The sequence below is a fragment of the Leguminivora glycinivorella genome, chromosome 27 (assembly GCF_023078275.1).
Source record: "Leguminivora glycinivorella isolate SPB_JAAS2020 chromosome 27, LegGlyc_1.1, whole genome shotgun sequence".
Taxonomy (NCBI): Eukaryota; Metazoa; Arthropoda; class Insecta; order Lepidoptera; family Tortricidae; genus Leguminivora; species Leguminivora glycinivorella.
The window spans coordinates 6,799,022-6,818,730 of record NC_062997.1 but is presented as its reverse complement, the minus strand read 5'-3'; the positions used below and the strand labels follow the sequence as shown (position 1 = coordinate 6,818,730).

The following is a 19,709-nucleotide window of genomic DNA, read 5'->3' as shown; positions in this document are numbered from 1 at the left end:
CTAAAATATGCGTCAAAATGTAAATACAATTGTTTTGTATACAAGTTAAAAAACCGTAGTTTAAGAGTTGGGAAGAGTTCAGAGTTGTTTTAACTAAGTTTTAGTTATCTACTAAATCATAATTCATAAGAACATAGTTGTAGTAACGTATGTAACTATTATCAATCATTTAATAGTTTTAATCTTAACATACGCTTTAAAAATATGGTGTAACCGAATATTCGGCCGAATGTTCGGTTCGGTAAGAGCTGAACCGAATGTTTGGCCGAATATTCGTATTCGGCAAAGTCCATATTCGGCCCATCTCTACTTCAAGCGCTTTTTTAATCCACCTTGGTCATAGCTCCTCACTGTTCTCAGCCGCACCGGTAATCCCGGAGAACTCACTGATCATCATCATCATCATATCAGCCACAGGGCGTCCACTTCTAAATGTAGGCCTCCCCTTCGGACCTTCATATATACCGGTTGGAATTTGAAGCGACCTGCACCCAGCGTTTTTCAACGACCTTTATAAGGCCGTCTGTCCATCTTGTGGGTGGACGTCCTACGCAGCGCTTGCTAATCCGTGGTCTCCGCTCGAAACTGAATAATGTTATGAAATGTTCTTGTAAACTATTAAATATTGTAGATGTCTTACCATTGTAGTAAAACAGGTTGTTCGCAATGTCCGAGCCATTCGACCGTCCGACTAGCACTAAGGTTTTCGTGTCCGTAGCACTTTCGGCAAAGTCGATGACGTCATCAGACCTCAGTCGCACCGACCAGAGTGGGGAGCTCTGAAAGGTTACGTCACGCGTCACGAAATGTTTATTATTTTCTAATTCTGGCCAAAGTATAGATATGGCAGTAGTCTGGAAGACAGCTGACAGATGTCTGGTGGATATTTCTGAATTTTGGCGAATTAGTTTATTCAAAAAACGTCTGGCGTGACCATCATTTATGAGCATTTCTGGCCACCAGACATGGTGCATACAGGCTATTCTATGTTAGACCTAAGGCTGACTAGTGAATATTCAGTTTATATGGTACTTATATTGAAAAACTTTCACTAGGTGTGAGGTCAACTCTCAAATTGAGGAAAAATGTTGCAGTTTCAATACAATACAAATACAATACAAATATTCTTTATTGCTCACCAATAGAAGAAAAATATGGACAGTTAGTTATGTTTAAACATAATTTTCAGTACAGATAGAATTGGTTCATTATTATGAATTATGTTAGGTCGAAACTTCAGAGGCTCATCTGTACTGAAAAACGTCGTACGATACACGTGCGAAAAGGAAATTCGTAACTCATGTCGATTTAAAACACTCCCTTCGGTCGTGTTTTAATTTATCGCCACTCGTTTCGAACTTCCATTTTTACGCACTTGTATCGTAATGTACTATTCTACTCGTATTTAATAAGTCAAAGAGAAAGATATAAAATGAATTGACCGTTACGTCACTCCTCAGTATTTCATAGTAATTCCATATTAGCAAATCGTTTTGGTAGTTCTTAAAAAGAAGCTGATTTGACTAGTAGGAATCTAGCCTATTAAGTTGTTCAGTATGACCAAGTATGACACGATATACGACCTACGTATCCAATCCAACCTAAGATAAGAGTATGGATAGGCATACATAATCGAAAGCATTCTATATATCCTGTTAATATTTATACAAAATCACATTCATAAATTAATAATGCAACCGTGATTGCACGAATATAAGCTCCTTCTGTTGCTTCAATGGCCCTCATCAATGAGACTATTCTTCCTTGTATCAGGATGAATTATTGACGACATTATTAATTATTAATATATTACTTACTTCTAAAACATATTGCCGCTTTATGTTACCAATGTTACACAGAGTTCATCGAATGGAATACTATGAACAAGGCTCGGGAAAGCGCCCGACATTTAATAGTTATTTGTTATACAAGGGGGCAAAGTTGTATTTTAACGCCGAGTGTGGAATTGAAAAACGAGCAAGTGAAAGGATTCTATAGTTGAACCACGAGCGAAGCGAGTGGTCCGAGAATAGAATCCTGAACTTGCGAGTTTTTTAACACACGAGAAGTAAAATACATTTGCACCCGAGTGTAACACAAAACTTTTCCCCTCACTATAGCGAGGAAACTACAACCCAAAAAATGCGTTTATCACTGCTTCCAGTAGTTCCACAGGTGGTAAATCATTTTTATTACTAGATTCACCTAGTTTTATCAATTTTAAAGCAGTTAATTTGACTTTATTCGAGGTCAAATTACTTTACCCACTAGTGGATAAAATGCGTTTTTACCCTCTATAGGACAAAACACGTGTTTCCGAGCTAGTGAGGGGAAAAAGATTTTACCCTGTATACAAGTATACATACTTAGCGATTCACCGAAAAGCTGTTTTAAATAATGCACATGTTCTTAAGGTACATTTACATAGCATTTGATGAGTCAACAATAAACGCTAGATCGTCAATTGACGTGACTTGAAAACATTGCGTACATCCTAACCTCAAAGAGAATGTTTACGAGAATTTTCTCATGAAAATTTCCAGTAATTTACGAAAATTTTGAGAATGTAATTTTGTCTTTAAACGTAGAGTGAATAGGCTATTACTGAATCGGTGAGCTCCATCTTAGACTCTGTCTTCACTTCCCATCAGGTGTGACTAGGGTCAATCGCCGATCAGTCTATAATAAAAAAAAAAAATGTTAAATCTTACCTCTGTGTAATCCTCGAAAGTTCTCTCCAGCCACACTTGGAGAATATTATCGGTGCCGTTCCCCGCCGTTTGGTCAAAAGGGCCCGTGAGGGTCACTTTCAAGGTCACTCGATTGAGTGAGCAGTTTAATGGGTATACTGAAAAGAAATATATATGCATCAACTTATAACATAACACATGAACGCCATAGGTTAGCAATGTTAGCATTTTTTTTTTGCCACTTTTATGAAGTGTAATATTTTTGAAAAAAAAAATGCTATTTCTACTCAGAATTACTAGCCTTTTCAATCCTAGTAGTAAAAAAATTGTCCCGTACGATTTTTTCTTATTTTGTTACCATTTTCCGTACATTTTGTATGGGGTAACAAAAGAGGAAAGTAACAAAAATGTATGGAAATTCTGGGACACTTTTTGTCTCCCAGTGAGATTGAAAGTACTCGTGATTCTGAGTACAATTGACCTAAAATTCCCTAAAACAATAAAAAAAAAAATTATTGGCAAAAAAAAAAATGCTCGTGTACCATAGAGGGTTTAACGTGCCACATGAACTCAGTAGGTACCATAGAGGAATAAGTAGGGGAATAGTTGTAACTCCATACATCACTAAATGCAAGTCATTTGTAGTGACATCTAACGTCATCCACGCGTCAACTAGCGTAAATTATCAGTACCGCTACTTGTCAATAGATGTCGCTAAGAACAAAAAGTCTAATGCTTAACAATTTTTAGGTAATATTACAATAGTATTAATCAGTACTCTGTTTTCAATTCCTTCTGCTTGTAATATAAGTTGTATATATATATTATAGTTGTAAACTATTTTAATATTACATTTTTGGCAGACGAGATACTGTTGACACCTAGTGTCGAGTAGTTGTTCTGATGATTTACGCTATTATATATAGCTGTAAACCCTTATTTATTCAAAAAAAACTGCTTACATTGTCATCTATATACATTTTGGAGGTAGCAATATTCGTTCGAAACCATACACACCTTTTTAGACAAATAAAGGACGCACCAAACCGTACCATGAAAACGCGGCATGAGAACCGACTAGCAATACCACAGTCGCGCTTGCAAATGCATAGAAACAGCCCTCATTCCCGTTTTATAGATATTTTTAACAAAATTCCCGGAAAAATTAAACTAGAAACAAATCCAACCGCCTTTAAAAATAATCTTAAGAAGCTGCTAATTGATAAGTGCTACTACACTGTGAACGAATTTCTTAACGACGCTAATCTATGATGTTACCTAAACTTATTGTACCTGCCTATACTTAAATAATTTATATTAATAATGCTGATTAAAACTTAAGTTTGACATAAATTTTACTACGACTGAATATTTAACTGTTAGAATAATATGTTGTGCAGGCAAAATTTATTTGTGCGAGTAGATAGTGTTAGTTATAAGTTATAAGTATGTACTAAATTGCTTTACCCTACCCGGGTCCATGTAACATAGTCATAAGTCCTAGACGTAATGCATGTACATGACTGCAATAAACGAATATGAATATGAATATGAATATTTGAGGCGTGATTGACGCAAGGTGGCACTACAAATAACTTGCATTTACTGATGTATGGAGTTACAACTCTTTCTTTGTTTCCTTCATAATTACCCCAGCGGTTTAGATTCATTTCATTTGCAGCTCAGCCACGACATTGGTCTAAGCGCGACAGCGGTGAGCATACATTGGAGCGAGACACAGCGATGGGAGTTTTCATTCGCACGTATGGCTGCCGCTCACCGCTGTCGCGCTTAGACCAATGTCGTGGCTGGGCCGTTACCTTTGATTTCTCCTTCTTTAACCGCTGTGTGTAATACCACGTCGGTCCTTTCTCTGTTGAGGAGTAGAGAAACCGTGAGGAACACCCATCCTGAAACCAGGATGGATAGCTTGATGATGCTCAGCGTACGGTCTACCTGAAATGGATAAACATAATGCAATCAATATTTTTGTTCCTGCTATGTAAGCTGTGTTGTAGGTATGTCTTCATCATCGTCCTCTTTTCATTACCCCAACATTTGCCACGGCTCATGGGAGCCTGGGGTCCGGTTTGACAACTAATACCAAGATTTGGTGTAGGCACTAGTTTTACGAAAGCGACAACTGACCTTCCAACCCGAAGGGTAACTATAGGCCTTATTGGGAAAATTAGTCCGGTTTCCTCACGATGTTTTCCTTCACCGAAAAGCGACTGGCAAATATCAAATGACATTTCGCACATAAGTTCTTCTTCTCGTTGGTGACGAGCCGGGGATCGAACCCGTGACCTCCGGATTATCGCACGCTCTTGCCAGTAGATCACAACACAAACGCTTCCAATTGTCAGGAAGTATCCTTGAGAAACTGAGTGAACGGGATAAAATTAATCAAACATCGCTTCTGAGCATAGAGGAATACGAGTAAGGAAAGAGTTGCAACTCCATACATCAGTAAATGCAAGTTATTTGTAGTGACATCTAGCGTCATCCACGCGTCAACTAGCGTAAATTATCAGTACCACTACTCAACACTAAGTGTCAACAGTGTCGCGTCTGCCAAAAATGCAATATTAAAACAGTTTACAACTTATATTACAACCAGAGGGGATTGAAAAGAGAGTAATTAATAATAATATTGTAATATAAGCTTAAAATTGTTGAGCATTAGACTGTTTGTTCGTGGCGACATCTATTCATAAGTAACAGTACTGATAATTTACGCTAGTTGACGCGTGGATGACGCTAGCTGTCACTACAAATAACTTGCATTTACCTACTGGAACTTACCTGTTTTTTTCTTGCTGATTTAGTTTTTTTCGCATCTTGTGTTTGTACAGGCTCCACTAATCTGAAAATTAAATTTTACAATTTAAAGTACCTGACCTTATCAAAAACATAATAGCCTACTCGCCTCCTAGACAAATCAGCTTCTTTTTAAGAACTGTCAAAACGAATTTGGACGACTTGCTAATATGGAATTTATATGAAATTGAATTGAGTGTTGAAATTGAATTGAATATTTCTACCTAACTTATTAAATAAAAATTGGATTTAAAAGTAACTTCTGTCCATGTTTTCCTTATTTCAATTATATGATGCTTTATCACATTGTTTGGCTATTATGTAACCATGGCAACGCATTGTTATAACGATACTGCGCGCGTGCGCGGGAAAGCTTTGGGCAGTTGAGCTGACAGTTCAAACCTTGCGTCAAAATACAGGAAACAATGGGAATTTCACGAAAGTTATTCAAGAAAACAATTAAAAAACCGGCCAAGAGCGTGTCGGGCCACGCTCAGTGTAGGGTTCCGTAGTTTTCCATATTTTTCTCGAAAACTACTCAACCTATCAAGTTCAAAACAATTTTCCTAAAAATTGCTTATAAAGTTCTACTTTTGTGATTTTTTTCATATTTTTTAAACATATGGTTCAAAAGTTAGAGGGGGGGACGCACTTTTTTTTCCTTTAGGAGCGATTATTTCCGAAAATATTAATATTATCAAAAAACGATCTTAGTAAACCCTTATTCATTTTTAAATACCTATCCAACAATATATCACACGTCGGGGTTGAAATGAAAAAAATATCAGCCCCCACTTTACATGTAGGGGGGGTACCCTAATAAAACATTTTTTTCCATTTTTTATTTTTGCACTTTGTTGGCGTGATTGATATACATATTGGTACCAAATTTCAGCTTTCTAGTGCTAACGGTTACTGAGATTATCCGCGGACGGACGGACGGACGGACGGACGGACGGACGGACGGACGGACGGACGGACGGACAGACAGACATGGCGAAACTATAAAGGTTCCTAGTTGACTACGGAACCCTAAAAACTGCATGGTCGTAGAAAAAGTATTGTATGCAACGGTGTTTAAGTGAGTCAAAAAATACTTGTGGCGTCTTAATAACAATTTTCGGCTTCGCCTCAAATTGTTACGCACGCCACTCGTCTTTTTTAAACCCAAGCCACGGACATGGGTACCCATAAACAAGAAATAATGAAACAAGCACTTAGAAAAGGTCGCCGAAGTGTGAGTTTAACAAAAGGTTTGAATTTATGTTTAATATTTATTAATAATATTTAATATCTGTATATGTAGGTCTCCGATTATGCCACAGGGATATTAATAAAGAGAACTGACTTAAATACGCATAACATCGTTTTGTTTCAGTTAATTACCTTAATGTTATCCACTGTGTACCTTTACAACCCCCTCGTACACAGCTTGGCTAATATCTTTCTTAAAAAAAAAAATTACTATTGAAAGTATTGACTATTTTCAGAAATCAGTAATACATGTATACTAAAACTACATTAAATTCCCTATAATATTATTCTTTATAGTCACTCCCTATCAGTAATAGTTCCGGAGATATGGCCTATGGAAAAAAAGCGAACCACTGTCGACCGCTTCACCCTAAATAATAACCTAACCACAAAATTAAAATTTTGAAAAACCCCCGACCGCGACCTAGTGGACCGATTTTCATGAAACATGGCTAAGAACACTCCCGACTAACTCAGCTTTCAGACAAAAAACTAAATCAAAATCGGTTCATCCGTTCGAGAGCTACGATGCCACAGACAGACACACACACAGACAGACAAACAGACAGACAGATGTTCGTTTTTGCGTCGGGGGTTAAAAATATATTTTTTGTGTAAAATTTTTATTTCGTCTTACCTAGTATCACATCCTTTAGTAGGAACATCATTATTGGCTACGTGTTCTTTACTTTTACTAATTTCTGTGTTTTTTTTGTGAAATATTGATTTGTCGCCATCTTGATTCTCTGTAGACTCCAACTTTCCTGAAATTATAACATTACACTTCTGAGAGCAATAAACTCGATCTGCAACTGAGCATTTCTTTTTTTTGCCAAAATTTTTTTTTTTGTTGAATTTTAGGTCAATTGTACTCAGAATCACGAGTACTTTCAATCTCACTGGGAGACAAAAAGTGTCCCAGAATTTCCATACATTTTTTTTTACTTTCCTCTTTTGTTACCCCATACAACATGTACAGAAAATGGTAACAAAATAAGAAAAAATCGTATGGGACAATTTTTTTTACTAGGATTGAAAATGTATTAATTCTGAGTAGAAATAGCATATTTTTTTTTCAAAAATATCACACTTCATAAAAGAGGCAAAAAAAAAGAAATGCTCAATTGCAAAGATGGTGAAATTGTAAAAAGAATATTAAATGCAAGATTATTAGTAGCATAGAAGAATAAGCAAGGGAAGAGTTGTAACTCCATACATCACTAAATGCGTTATTTGTATAGGCATATTTAAGTGACATCTAGCGACAACCACGCGTCAATCCTGCGTCAAGTAGCGTGAATAATCAGTAGATACCACTACTCGATAGTAGGTGTCACAGTGTCTCGTCTGTTAAAAATGTAATATTAGAACAGTTTACAACTTATATTACAAGCAGAAGGAATTGAAAACAGAATACTGATTAATACTATTGTAATATTAGCTAAAAATTGGTGAGCAATTGAGCATTAGACTCTTTGTTCGTCGCGACATCTATTGACAAGTAGCAGTAAGTACTGATAATTCACGCTATTTGACGTATGCGCAATTGTGAATGAATGCGAAACAATTTTAAGCTAGCATTACAATAGTAAGTAATAATCAGTACTCCGTTTTCAATTCCTTCTGCTTGTAATATAAGTTATAAACTGTTTTAATATTAGATTTTTGGCAGACGCGTCACTGTTGACACCTAGTGTTGAGTAGTGGTACTGATAATTTACGCTATTTGACGCGTGATTGACGCGTGGTTGACGCTAGATGTCACTACTAAAACTCTTTCCTTACCTACTTAAAATAACTCTATGGTGTGTAATATATGTCTCACCATGGTGTTGCTGGTACAGATTCTTGAAGGGAGCCAGCGACGGGTCGTGTTTGATGGTATCCGGACGGCCTACCCACACCTCCAGACTGTATGTATGTATGTGTGTATGTATGTCTCACCATGGTGTTGTTCGTAGAGATTCTTGAAGGGAGCCAGCGACGGGTCGTATTTGATGGTGTCCGGAAGGTCTACCCACACCTCCAGACTGCCCGGCGTCAAGTCGCTGCAAGACACCATGGAATAAACACTGCTGTTGACACTGAGTCCATCTTGTTTTGGTTTCTTAAACTTTTTGAACAGTCCAGCCATATATTAGTTTTGTAAAGGCACTGTGATGTTTAGTCGAATTATTTACTAATTTGGCACGATCTTAGAACTAGCGTATGGCGAAAACAGAACTACCGCCTTCCCTTTCTGATTTCCAACTTTATTAGAATACTAGTTTATGCCAGCGGCTTCGCTCGCGTAAGAAAGAGACAAAAAGTAAAGTAGCCCAAGTCACTCTCAATTCCTTCAAATATCTCCACTTAAGAAATCACGACAATTAGTCGTTCCGTTTTGCCGTGAAATACGGCCAAACAAACAGACATACACACTTTTCCATTTATAATATTAGTATGGATGCATGAAGCATGATTTAAATTTAAATTTAATTTTAGTTTAGAATACCTACTGTTAATGTTAGTGTAGTGTTAAGTATTTTATAACCCATATGTTTTAGTGAGAACTTTTAAGGGGGTAGATGTATGTTTACATACCCACTCGAATGTTATGTTTTATGTACATTTATTACTGTTTGTTTCTCCAATAATAGTTATTTGTTATACAAGGGGGCAAAGTTGTATTTTAACGCCGAGTGTGGAATTGAAAAACGAGCAAGTGAAAGGAATCTATAGTTGAAGCGAGTGGTTCGCGAATAGAATCCTGAACTTGCGAGTTCTTTAACACACGAGAAGTAAAATACATTTGCACCCGAGTGTAACACAAAACTTTTCCCTTCACTATAGCGAGGAAACTACAGCGCAAAAAATGCGCTTATCACTGCTTTCAGTAGTTCCACAGGTGGTAAATCATCTTTATTACTAAATTCACCTACTTTTACCAATTTTAAAGCAGTTAATTTGACTTTATTCAAGGCCAAATTACTTTACCCACTAGTGGATAAAATGCGTTTTTACCCGCTGGTATTAAATGACAAAACACGTGTTTCCGAGCTAGTGAGGGGAAAAGAAAATATTTTGGGTAAACATGCTTCATCCTAGACTGCATCGGCACTTTCCATCAGGTGAAATTGCGGTCAAATGGTTTACCTGTTCCTCATAAAAAAAAAAAAAAAAAAAAAAAAAATGGATGATCATTATTGTGCAAATTGGACATGACGCATAGGAACCTTTATATGGAAAGCAACACATTTGTTTGCGTGTCCTGATCCTGACTGCTTTATTAGCAGTTTCCCTCGCTATAATTGTCATTATGTAGTCATTAACACAACAGGGTGGCTAGCCGAATGGCACAATCGCTCACGAAACGCTCACGAAACGAAGCGCTAGTAGATATCTATCTCTATCGCGCTTGCGTATTGGCGCGACAGAGCCAGCGGCGTATCGCTTTCGTTTGGCGTCGGAGAAATGCCATTCGGCTACGGGGCCTGTTGACTCTTATTCGTTTGACATAAGGACTTACACCGGACAGTTCCGTATCAAAATTACCCGTTAACAGTATAGACCAGCCATACTCAAAGCGTGCTCCGCGGATCCCTAGGGCTCCGCAAAGCCTCTCTGGGGGCTCCGTGTGAATTTTGGTTACCAGGGGGCCGATTTTTGAGTCTCACGGCGTTCGAATTCAGAAAATTGTCACTGAAAATAGTAGGCAATTCACCGTTTTCAACCGGTATTTTAGTGACAGTGAGACTCAAAAATCGGCCCCCTGATATGCAATTTCAACTCTCTTTCATAAAACCAAATATTCACCAATTGTTAAGAAATAAAAAAAAACTGTTTCAGGTAATATACCTCACATTAGAATCTAATGATTAGATTTTACTAATAGGATTACTTATTCAAATAAAGATGGCAACTATTTTTTTTATTTAATTTAAGGGTTCCGTCAGATATTTTGCTTTCTAAAAGGGTTCCATGGGAAAATAAGTTTGAGAACCGCTGGTATAGACAGAGTTTAAAAATAGTCTAAAGGTCAACCGTTAATGCTTAATGAGATGGTAACTGTGTAATTAGAATATGCTCGGGCTGAATGTAAACGAAGTAGATAGGTCTACATTTATGTCACTTCGGGATGTTGGAATATTTAGCTACCCCCTTTTTTAAACCCTGACGCAAAAACGACGGGGTGTTATAAGTTTGACGTGTCTGTCTGTCTGTTTGTCTGTCTTTCTGTGTGTGTGTCTGTCTGTGATAGATTTAGTTTTTTTTTGTCTGAAAGTTGAGTTAGTCGGGAGTGTTCTTAGCCATGTTTCATGAAAATCGGTCCACTATATCGCGGTCGGGGTTTTTTTCAAAATTTTAATTTTGTGGTTAGGTTATCAAAGAAGAACTTAGTTCTTATTTTAGTCCCTATGTTAGCATTAAGTACGGAAGCGTTTTTTTTAACGAAATTAGAAGTATATTAGCTAGAACTATACAGATTTTTTGTTATTGTAAAAATTAGGAGCGTTTTCATTAAAAAGAATTGATGAAACAAAAAGTCTTACTTAGGTATTTAATATTCTTTTTATTTTTTTTTACGCCACTCAAGGAAAATTCTAGCACTGGTAAAACCCAGTTGAATAGGTCAAAAATATTCAAAATGGCGCACATAACTGGATTGAACCGGTCCGTACCAGTTGCAACCGGTCAATGAACTTATTTCTGAGCGAATGTATGCTTTGTGAGTTGATAATACTAATATTTTCGGAAATAATCGCTCCTAAAGGAAAAAAAAGTGTGTCCCCCCCTCTAACTTTTGAACCATATGTTTAAAAAATATGAAAAAAATCACATAAGTAGAACTTTATAAAGACTTTCTAGGAAAAATATTTTGAACTTGATAGGTTCAGTAGTTTTTGAGAAAAATACGAAAAACTACGGAACCCTACACTGAGCGTGGCCCGACACGCTCTTGGCCGGTTTTTTTTTCCTTTAGCAGCATTATTTAACTAACACATTTCTTGGACCATTTGATGTCTGAATTGAATAAATAAATTAAATTAAATTAAATTAAATTATTTCCGAAAATATTAACATCATCAAAAAACGATTTTTGTAAACCCTTATTCAGTTTTAAATACCTATCCAACAATATATCACACGTTGGGATTGGAATGAAAAAAAATCAGTCCCCACTTTACATGTAGGGGGGGGGTTTAAAGCATTTTTTTCCACTTTTTATTTTCCCACTTTGTCGGCGTGATTGATATACATATTGGTACCAAATTTCAGCTTTCTAGTGCTAACGATCACTGAGATTATCCGCGGACGGACGGACGGATGGACAGACAGACAGACATGGCGAAACTATAAGGGTTCCTAGTTGACTACGGAACCCTAAAAAGGATGGCTAGTAATTTAAAAACTAGTGGTAGTGGTGGTGGTGGTAGTGCTGTTTCGTGTATTGAGGTGTGCAATAAAGAGTATTTGTATTGTATTGTATAATGTATTGTATGGAAGTATTCGAACTTTATGTAGGCGAGTCCAACTCGCACTTGATCGAATTTATTTTTTCTCAATTACTCAAACGTAAACTGGACCAGATGTATGTACAATAAAGTGTCAACTAACATTATGTTGCCACTTGAACACAGCTACAGCGCTATCAACATACGAACATATTAAATGTTTGTAAACTGTGAACTGTGTACACGTAGTGGCAGTAAAAGAGCTACCTTGACATTGAATGGCAGCATGTGTTAGTTTGTTAGAATTTATGATTACAGTTTACACTTGAGACTTCACTAGCTTAACATAATATGTTGATGAATTTATCTACTTAAGGCCATTTCTCAAAATTTTGGCACCGACAGGTGAAAGATTTGTTTTTTTTTTTAAATGTCGCATTTTTAAATTTTTTCTGCGTCTCAAACATTTCAAAAATGTCAAAGGCACCGATATCAATTAATTATTTTAGAAGTTATGATCGATTAAAATTCAGGTGAACGACATCATGATCAGGTGAAGGATAAATATACACAGGTTATCGACAACAGCAGCAGGTTAACGACAAATTAGTACAAATTTGTATGACACATTTGACAAGTTAACGACAAGCGTCGCTAACCTGCGTCCGTAGTAGATCACCTGTAGTTTGGTGGTCATTCACCTGATATGGATGTCATTCACCTGCCCATCAGCATTATAATAGTTTTTCACCGCCGCCCAAATCTCAAGGAAGGGGGTTCTCAATTCGTCAGTATTTTATTATTATTTTTTTTTTATGTTTGTTACTCGATATCTCCGTCGTTACTGGACCGATTTTGAATATTTTTTTTATTGAATGTATATATAAATAATTATTATTTATAAATACATTTTAATTTTTTTTAGTTTTTACCCTTTTTACAGATTATCACGAAAATTGAGGATATAGATTGGAAACAAAATTACATTAGTATTAAAGAATATATTTTTTTTATATAAAAAAATTGATTAGTTAAAATAACAAAATTTTAAACAATCAAATAAAAATTGGCCGAACCCTCAAATTGCCGAGGGTGCTGCTCAATTGGTGTATTTAAAGCTACAAGTGACATACCTCATATTGAAGGCAATATAAGGGCCATTAATATTTTATACGCGACCTTAAATAAAATTGTAATATAATAGCTACTCTGAAGTATAATGAAGTAACTTCACTTCAAGCATGCACTTGCTTACTGACATGGTATTTAGACTATAATTAAGATTTCATTTTTTAAAGGGGGCAAAAAACAAATGAAAAAATTAAAATATGTAAATAAATCACAGAAGAGTTACTTTTAATTATAAAAATATAAGGATACTCATATTCTAGATTATATTTTAATACTCATTATCATTACTTATTGATCCGATTGATCGCCCCTCGTAATGGTTCATCTGGCTTATGACAAGTGATCGACGTGTCGGTTTCCTGTCACTAAGTCGTTCACCTGGCTTTATCGCACAGGTGACGGACACACACCGCAAAAAAGCAACAATCCTTTGAGAAATGCAGCCTAAACCGATATAACAGTAATACTTTTCTCATTTAACGCACAAAACAAATATTGAAGGTGTAAAAAAGTATTATTACGATTGGTAAATTTATCATTATTGTCGTCACCCTGTCCCAAAATGTCGTTCACTTGCCTATTTTAGCCAGGTGAACGATGCACAGGTGACCGACAAAATGCCAGTTATTTCGCCAAAACTCAAAAAGTATTTGCCGAACGAACTAAATATTTAGGTGCCTAAAAATTAAGCAACAAAATACGAAACATATGTTACAGTTAATGCAGTATCTCAAACAATAACCAAATTATGATTGACAGAATAGCGACTACTTACCCGTTACAAACTCCCGTTCGAGGTAATTAAAATTTTCTATTTTCTAATCAAGGCGTAGTGAGCACGTGCCGTTGCTTGCAGGTGATGGCCGATACTGGCGGCTTCGATTCATGCGGGGTGGGGCGGCAGAGGTGGAGTGGGATCGTACAGTGCTTGCGAGTTTGTCTCGACAGGTCAACGACAAAAACGGCCGTGGACAAACTTTAAAGCCAAATAACTTGGAACATAAGTGTAATATTATTATCAGATAGTCTAGTTTTAAAAGTTAAGGATATATGCAAATAAAATACAGCAATAAAGGTAAGTAAAGTTAATAATTTGTGTACTTTTAACAACGCGAAACATGAGTACTCCGCGTTGGGACACGGAAGGTGAACGACAAAACTTAGTTACAATTATTATTTATTTCATTAATATAAAATAAATCGATTTCAAAGCATCAGGCCTCTATGTAAAAACTGTCTTTTAATATGTATTGATAATTTATTTATGAAGATATTGTATACTAAAAAAAAAGTTCTAACATAAACGTACTGACAGGTGGGGGTGGCAAAATTTTGAGAAATGACCTTAAAAACATGTTTATACTCTGACACAACTTTGTTATGAGATAACCTAACCACAAAATTAAAATTTTGAAAAAACCCCCGACCGCGACATAGTAGACCGATTTTTATGAAACATGGCTAAGAACACTCCCGGCTAACTCAGCTTTCAGACAAAAAAAAACTAAATCTAAATCGGTGCATCCGTTCAGGAGCTACGATGCCACAGACAGATACACGCACACAGACAGACAGACAGACACGTCAAACTTATAACACCCCGTCGTTTTTGCGTCGGGGGTTAAAAATGGCTGTAAATTAAAAAACCGGCCAAGAGTGTGTCGGGCCACGCTCAGTGTAGGGTTCCGTAGTTTTCCGTATTTTTCTCAAAAACTACTGAACCTATCAAGTTCAAAATAATTTTCCTAGAAAGTCTTTATAAAGTTCTACTTTAGTGATTTTTTTCATATTTTTTAAACATATGGTTTAAAAGTTAGAGGGGGGGGGGACGCACTTTTTTTTCCTTTAGGAGCGATTATTTCCGATAATATTAATATTATCAAAAAACAATCTTTGTAAACCCTTGTTCATTTTTAAATACCTATCCAACAATATATCACACGTTGGGGTTGGAATGAAAAAAAATATCAGCCCCCACTTTACATGTAGGGGGGGTACCCTAATAAAACATTTTTTTCCATTTTTTATTTTTGCACTTTGTTGGCGTGATTGATATACATATTGGTACCAAATTTTAGCTTTCTAGTGCTTACGGTTACTGAGATTATCCGCGGACGGACGGACGGACGGACGGACGGACGGACGGACGGACGGACGGACGGACAGACAGACATGGCGAAACTGTAGGGTTCCTAGTTGACTACGGAACCCTAAAAAAACGTCGTGACATACCGTATATCCAGTTTCAACCTCACGTCACGCCTTTTTAACCCCCTACGCAATACTACGGGGTGTTATAAGTTTGACGTGTCTGACATTATTTTGACGTTTTTATTGAAATATAGCGGGGTTCGCGGGGCGCCGGGGGCTGGCGGCGGCGCGGGGGAGTGCGAGCGACAGGATGAGTGCAGGAACAGAGGGGAGGCCGACGCGTCAAAATACAGGAAATAGTGCGAATTTCACGAAAGTTATTCTAGAAAACTATTAAAAAGTAAGTGCATGGTCGTAGAAAAACTATTGTATGCAACGGTGTTTAACTGAGTCAAAAAATGCTCGTGGCGTCTATATTAACAATTTTCGGCTTCGCCTCAAATTACTCACGCCACTCGTCTTTTGATCTCACTTAAACGCCAGTCGCATAAAATACTATTTAAGTACGTACTTGGTTTTTTTAAATATTATTATAGGATTTTATTTAAAATGTCATTAGGTTGCGCGAGTTTACGTTTTGTGACGTTGTCATGTGTCAAGAAGAGGTTCTTACAGCTCTGGGACAATAGTAAGTCGTTCAAATTCGTTTTGACACGTCTTAAAAAGAAGCTGATTTGAGGCAAGTAGCCTATTGCAAATGTCAACTTTCTTCTCTCGTTGCACAAATATAGCCTGTCAACCAAAGTTTGGCAGTAGCAATGTACATCGAACTAAAGTATGGTATCCCTATAAAACGAACAAAAACCAGCAATGTACGTCGAACAGCCACAGATATTTTTTTTTTCAAGGGGCTCATTGGTCCTGCAGCATTGGAATGCCTCCCTAATAAAAAAAGCATATGAAACGCGTATACTCATCCTTTACTTCCTTACGAATTAGATAATGTATTAAAAAGATATATGCTATTGGATATATGCTATTTATTTCTCTTTTTCGTAGGGTGGAGGTTTCCACAGATAAGATACAAATGACACGCGAATTTCCACCGATTTTCAAAACTAGTGTTGCTAGCCCGCGATTTTTCAAATTTGCCGGCTTTTTCTAGTGACAAGATTTGGTTGACGGTCTATAACTATTAAGTATATTTTAAGCGGGTTACTCACGTATTAAGTCGATATAGCGTTCGACATGTTTCGGCTACTCTTGAGAAAGGTTCTCGAAATTGAACCGAAACATGTCGAACGCTATATCGACTTAATACGTGAGTAACCCGCTTAAAATATTTTTTAAATATGTATGAGTCTCACGGGAGTTTTATAGTTAAAACTATTAAGTATTAACAGTTTTCATAGCCTCCCTCGGGTATCGGAATAAAAAGCTGTGTCGATATGCGATATTGAAGCAATCTTATCCGAGCGATTAGCTATCACTGCCGCTCGTGTAACCAGATTAAACCGGTATTTTTCCATCACTCGACAGTTGTAATAGATAAATCTGTCAATCGAGTAATTATAAAAAAGTTATTTGTTTTAAAAGAGGCCAAGTTGTTGTTTAACCGCACGTGCCAATATTGATACCTGAGCAAGCGAAAGAGTCTAATAATAAACAGCGAGCTTAGCGAGCGTAGGTCATTCAAATTAATTAGCGAATTCACCGAGAGATGGACCTATTCATTTATACACAACAATGCTCAACAGTACCTAATAGGCTACTTGCCTCCTAGTCAAATCAGCTTCTTTTTAAGAACTGTCAAAACGACTTGCTAATGACATGTTCCATACAAAATTCCACCTCCCATTTTAGGGAAGTGGGGTGTTAGAAAGAAACAAAAAGTAGCCTGTCACTGTCACTCTCCATCGTCAACTATCTCCACTTAAAAAATCACATCAATTCGTCGCTCCGTTTTGTCAAGAACAAACAAAACGGACAAACAAACAGACACACACACTTTCCCATTTATAATATTAAGTACCTATGGATTAATGCGACAATGTCAAGCGTCTCTGAGTATAGCCCGACATGCTCCAGGCCGGTTTAATACTTCATATTAAATCAGCGTGTCGGAAAAAATGCACCATTGATTTAAACATCCATTGTTCTAACAAGGTGCAAGGATTACTACACTTGGGAGCAATGAAAATGTCATTGTATATATGGATGTCTTAACAGACATTTTGAAACAGAATGTCTTGTTTCTGTTGTTATAAGTGGTTCTTAAGGTGGAAACCCATTACACCATATCATGCTATGACCGTGCTATGAACGTGTCAGACAAAAAATATTCTTTGTATTACAAAGTATGAGGCTATGCATACTAGCCCGTTCCATCACCGATCATACCCGTAGCGTGCCATGCACGGACCGTCAAATATTGTCGGCGAGGATATTTTGCCGGTGTCGAAACGCTCCGTGAATGGCACGCAACGGTGATAGAACGGTGCGTGCAGGCGGTCAAACGGGGTATTTTTTTTTTTATACAACGTCGGTGGCAAACAAGTATACGGTCCGCCTGATGTAAAGCGGTATAACCGCGTATGGTGACCGTTTGAAGCACGTTATACACGCGTTGTCATACTTCTTTCAGTCACTATACTCGCCTATGCTACGGGGATGATACGCGGACACTACGGTCACTATACTCGTCTATGCTACGGGGATGATACGCGGACACTACGGTCACTTAACTCGTTATGCCCGGATATGAAATGATGTGGACACGTTGTAGTGGGCATAGCCATCCGTGTCGCGTTACATTCCGTGCCTGACACGTTTATAGCACGGTCATAGCATGATATGGTGTAATGGGTTTCCACCTTTAAGTTTAATGCTAAGATAGTTATTAAGATAAGTACATATTTCTTGCAGGTTATGAGTAGTTATGACTTGGCGGATTTTAATGACATTATTTTTAATAAGCCCGTGGTATTGTCTTCACAATTTATTTTTCCCCTCACTAGCTCGGAAACACGTGTTTTGTCCCTTAATACCAGCGGGTAAAAACGCATTTTATCCACTAGTGGGTAAAGTAATTTGACCTTGAATAAAGTCAAATTAACTGCTTTAAAATTGATAAAAGTAGGTAGGTGAATCTAGTAATTAAGATGATTTACCACCTGTGGAACTACTGGAAGCAGTGATAAACGCATTTTTTTGGGTTGTAGTTTCCTCGCTATAGCGAGGGGAAAAGTTTTGTGTTACACTCGGGTGCAAATGTATTTTACTTCTCGTGTGTTAAAAAACTCGCAAGTTCAGGATTCTATTCTCGAACCACTCGCTTCGCTCGTGGTTCAACTATAGAATCCTTTCACTTGCTCGTTTTTCAATTCCACACTCGGCGTTAAAATACAACTTTGCCCCCTTGTATAACAAATAACTATTATTATTATTTTGTTTTTTAACCCTCAACGCAAAAACGTCGGGGTGTTATAAGTCTGTCTCTGTCTGTTTGTCTGTCTCTGTGTGTGTCTGTCTGTGGCATCGTAGCCGAACGGATGAACCGATTTAGATTTAGTTTTTTTTTGTCTGAAAGCTGAGTTAGTCGGGAGTGTTCTTAGCCATGTTTCATGAAAATCGGTCCACTAGGTCGCGGTCGGGGGTTTTTTAAAAATTTTAATTTTTGTTTAATATAAATTGTTCATGGCTACAAAAGGCTTAACGCGATTAAAATCTTAAGTGATTGATTATATAAATGAGTTCAAATATCACTCAAAGCAGTAGGTATTTTTAGGGTTCCGTAGTCAACTAGGAACAGTAGGAACCCTTATAGTTTCGCCATGTGTGTCCGTCCGTCCACCCGACCGCGAAAAATCTCAGTGACCGTTAGGACTAGAAAGCTGAAATTTGGTACTTACCAATATGGATATCAAACACCCCTACAAAGTGGTAAAATAAAAAGTGGAAAAATAATTATTTAATTGTTATACAAGGGGACAAAGTTGTATTTTAACGCCGAGTGTGGAATTGAAAAACGAGCAAGTGAAAGGATGCTATAGTTGAACCACGAGCGAAGCGAGTGGTTCGAGAATAGAATCCTGAACTTGCGAGTTTTTTAACACACGAGAAGTAAAATACATTTGCACCCGAGTGTAACACAAAACTTTTCCCCTCACTATAGCGAGGAAACTACAACGCAAAAAATGCGTTTATCACTGCTTCCCGTAGTTCCACAGGTGGTAAATCATCTTTATTACTAGATTCACCTACTTTTATAAATTTTAAAGCAGTTAAT

The 19,709-nt window shown here is 37.1% G+C and overlaps 1 protein-coding gene across 1 annotated transcript in view; it reads right to left on the bottom strand.

Annotated features, from left to right (window-relative positions):
• The window catches only part of LOC125240251 (P protein-like), a 50,677-nt gene that overhangs the window by 24,446 nt on the left and 6,522 nt on the right, over window positions 1-19,709 (bottom strand). Inside the window, exons 3-8 of the mRNA XM_048148087.1 lie at window positions 8,709-8,812; window positions 7,402-7,528; window positions 5,496-5,556; window positions 4,511-4,646; window positions 2,712-2,848; window positions 641-779 (exon numbers count right to left, since the gene is read on the bottom strand). Of these exons, the coding sequence (XP_048004044.1) occupies window positions 641-779; window positions 2,712-2,848; window positions 4,511-4,646; window positions 5,496-5,556; window positions 7,402-7,528; window positions 8,709-8,812 (704 nt within the window). The remainder of the gene's footprint in view (window positions 1-640; window positions 780-2,711; window positions 2,849-4,510; window positions 4,647-5,495; window positions 5,557-7,401; window positions 7,529-8,708; window positions 8,813-19,709) is intronic.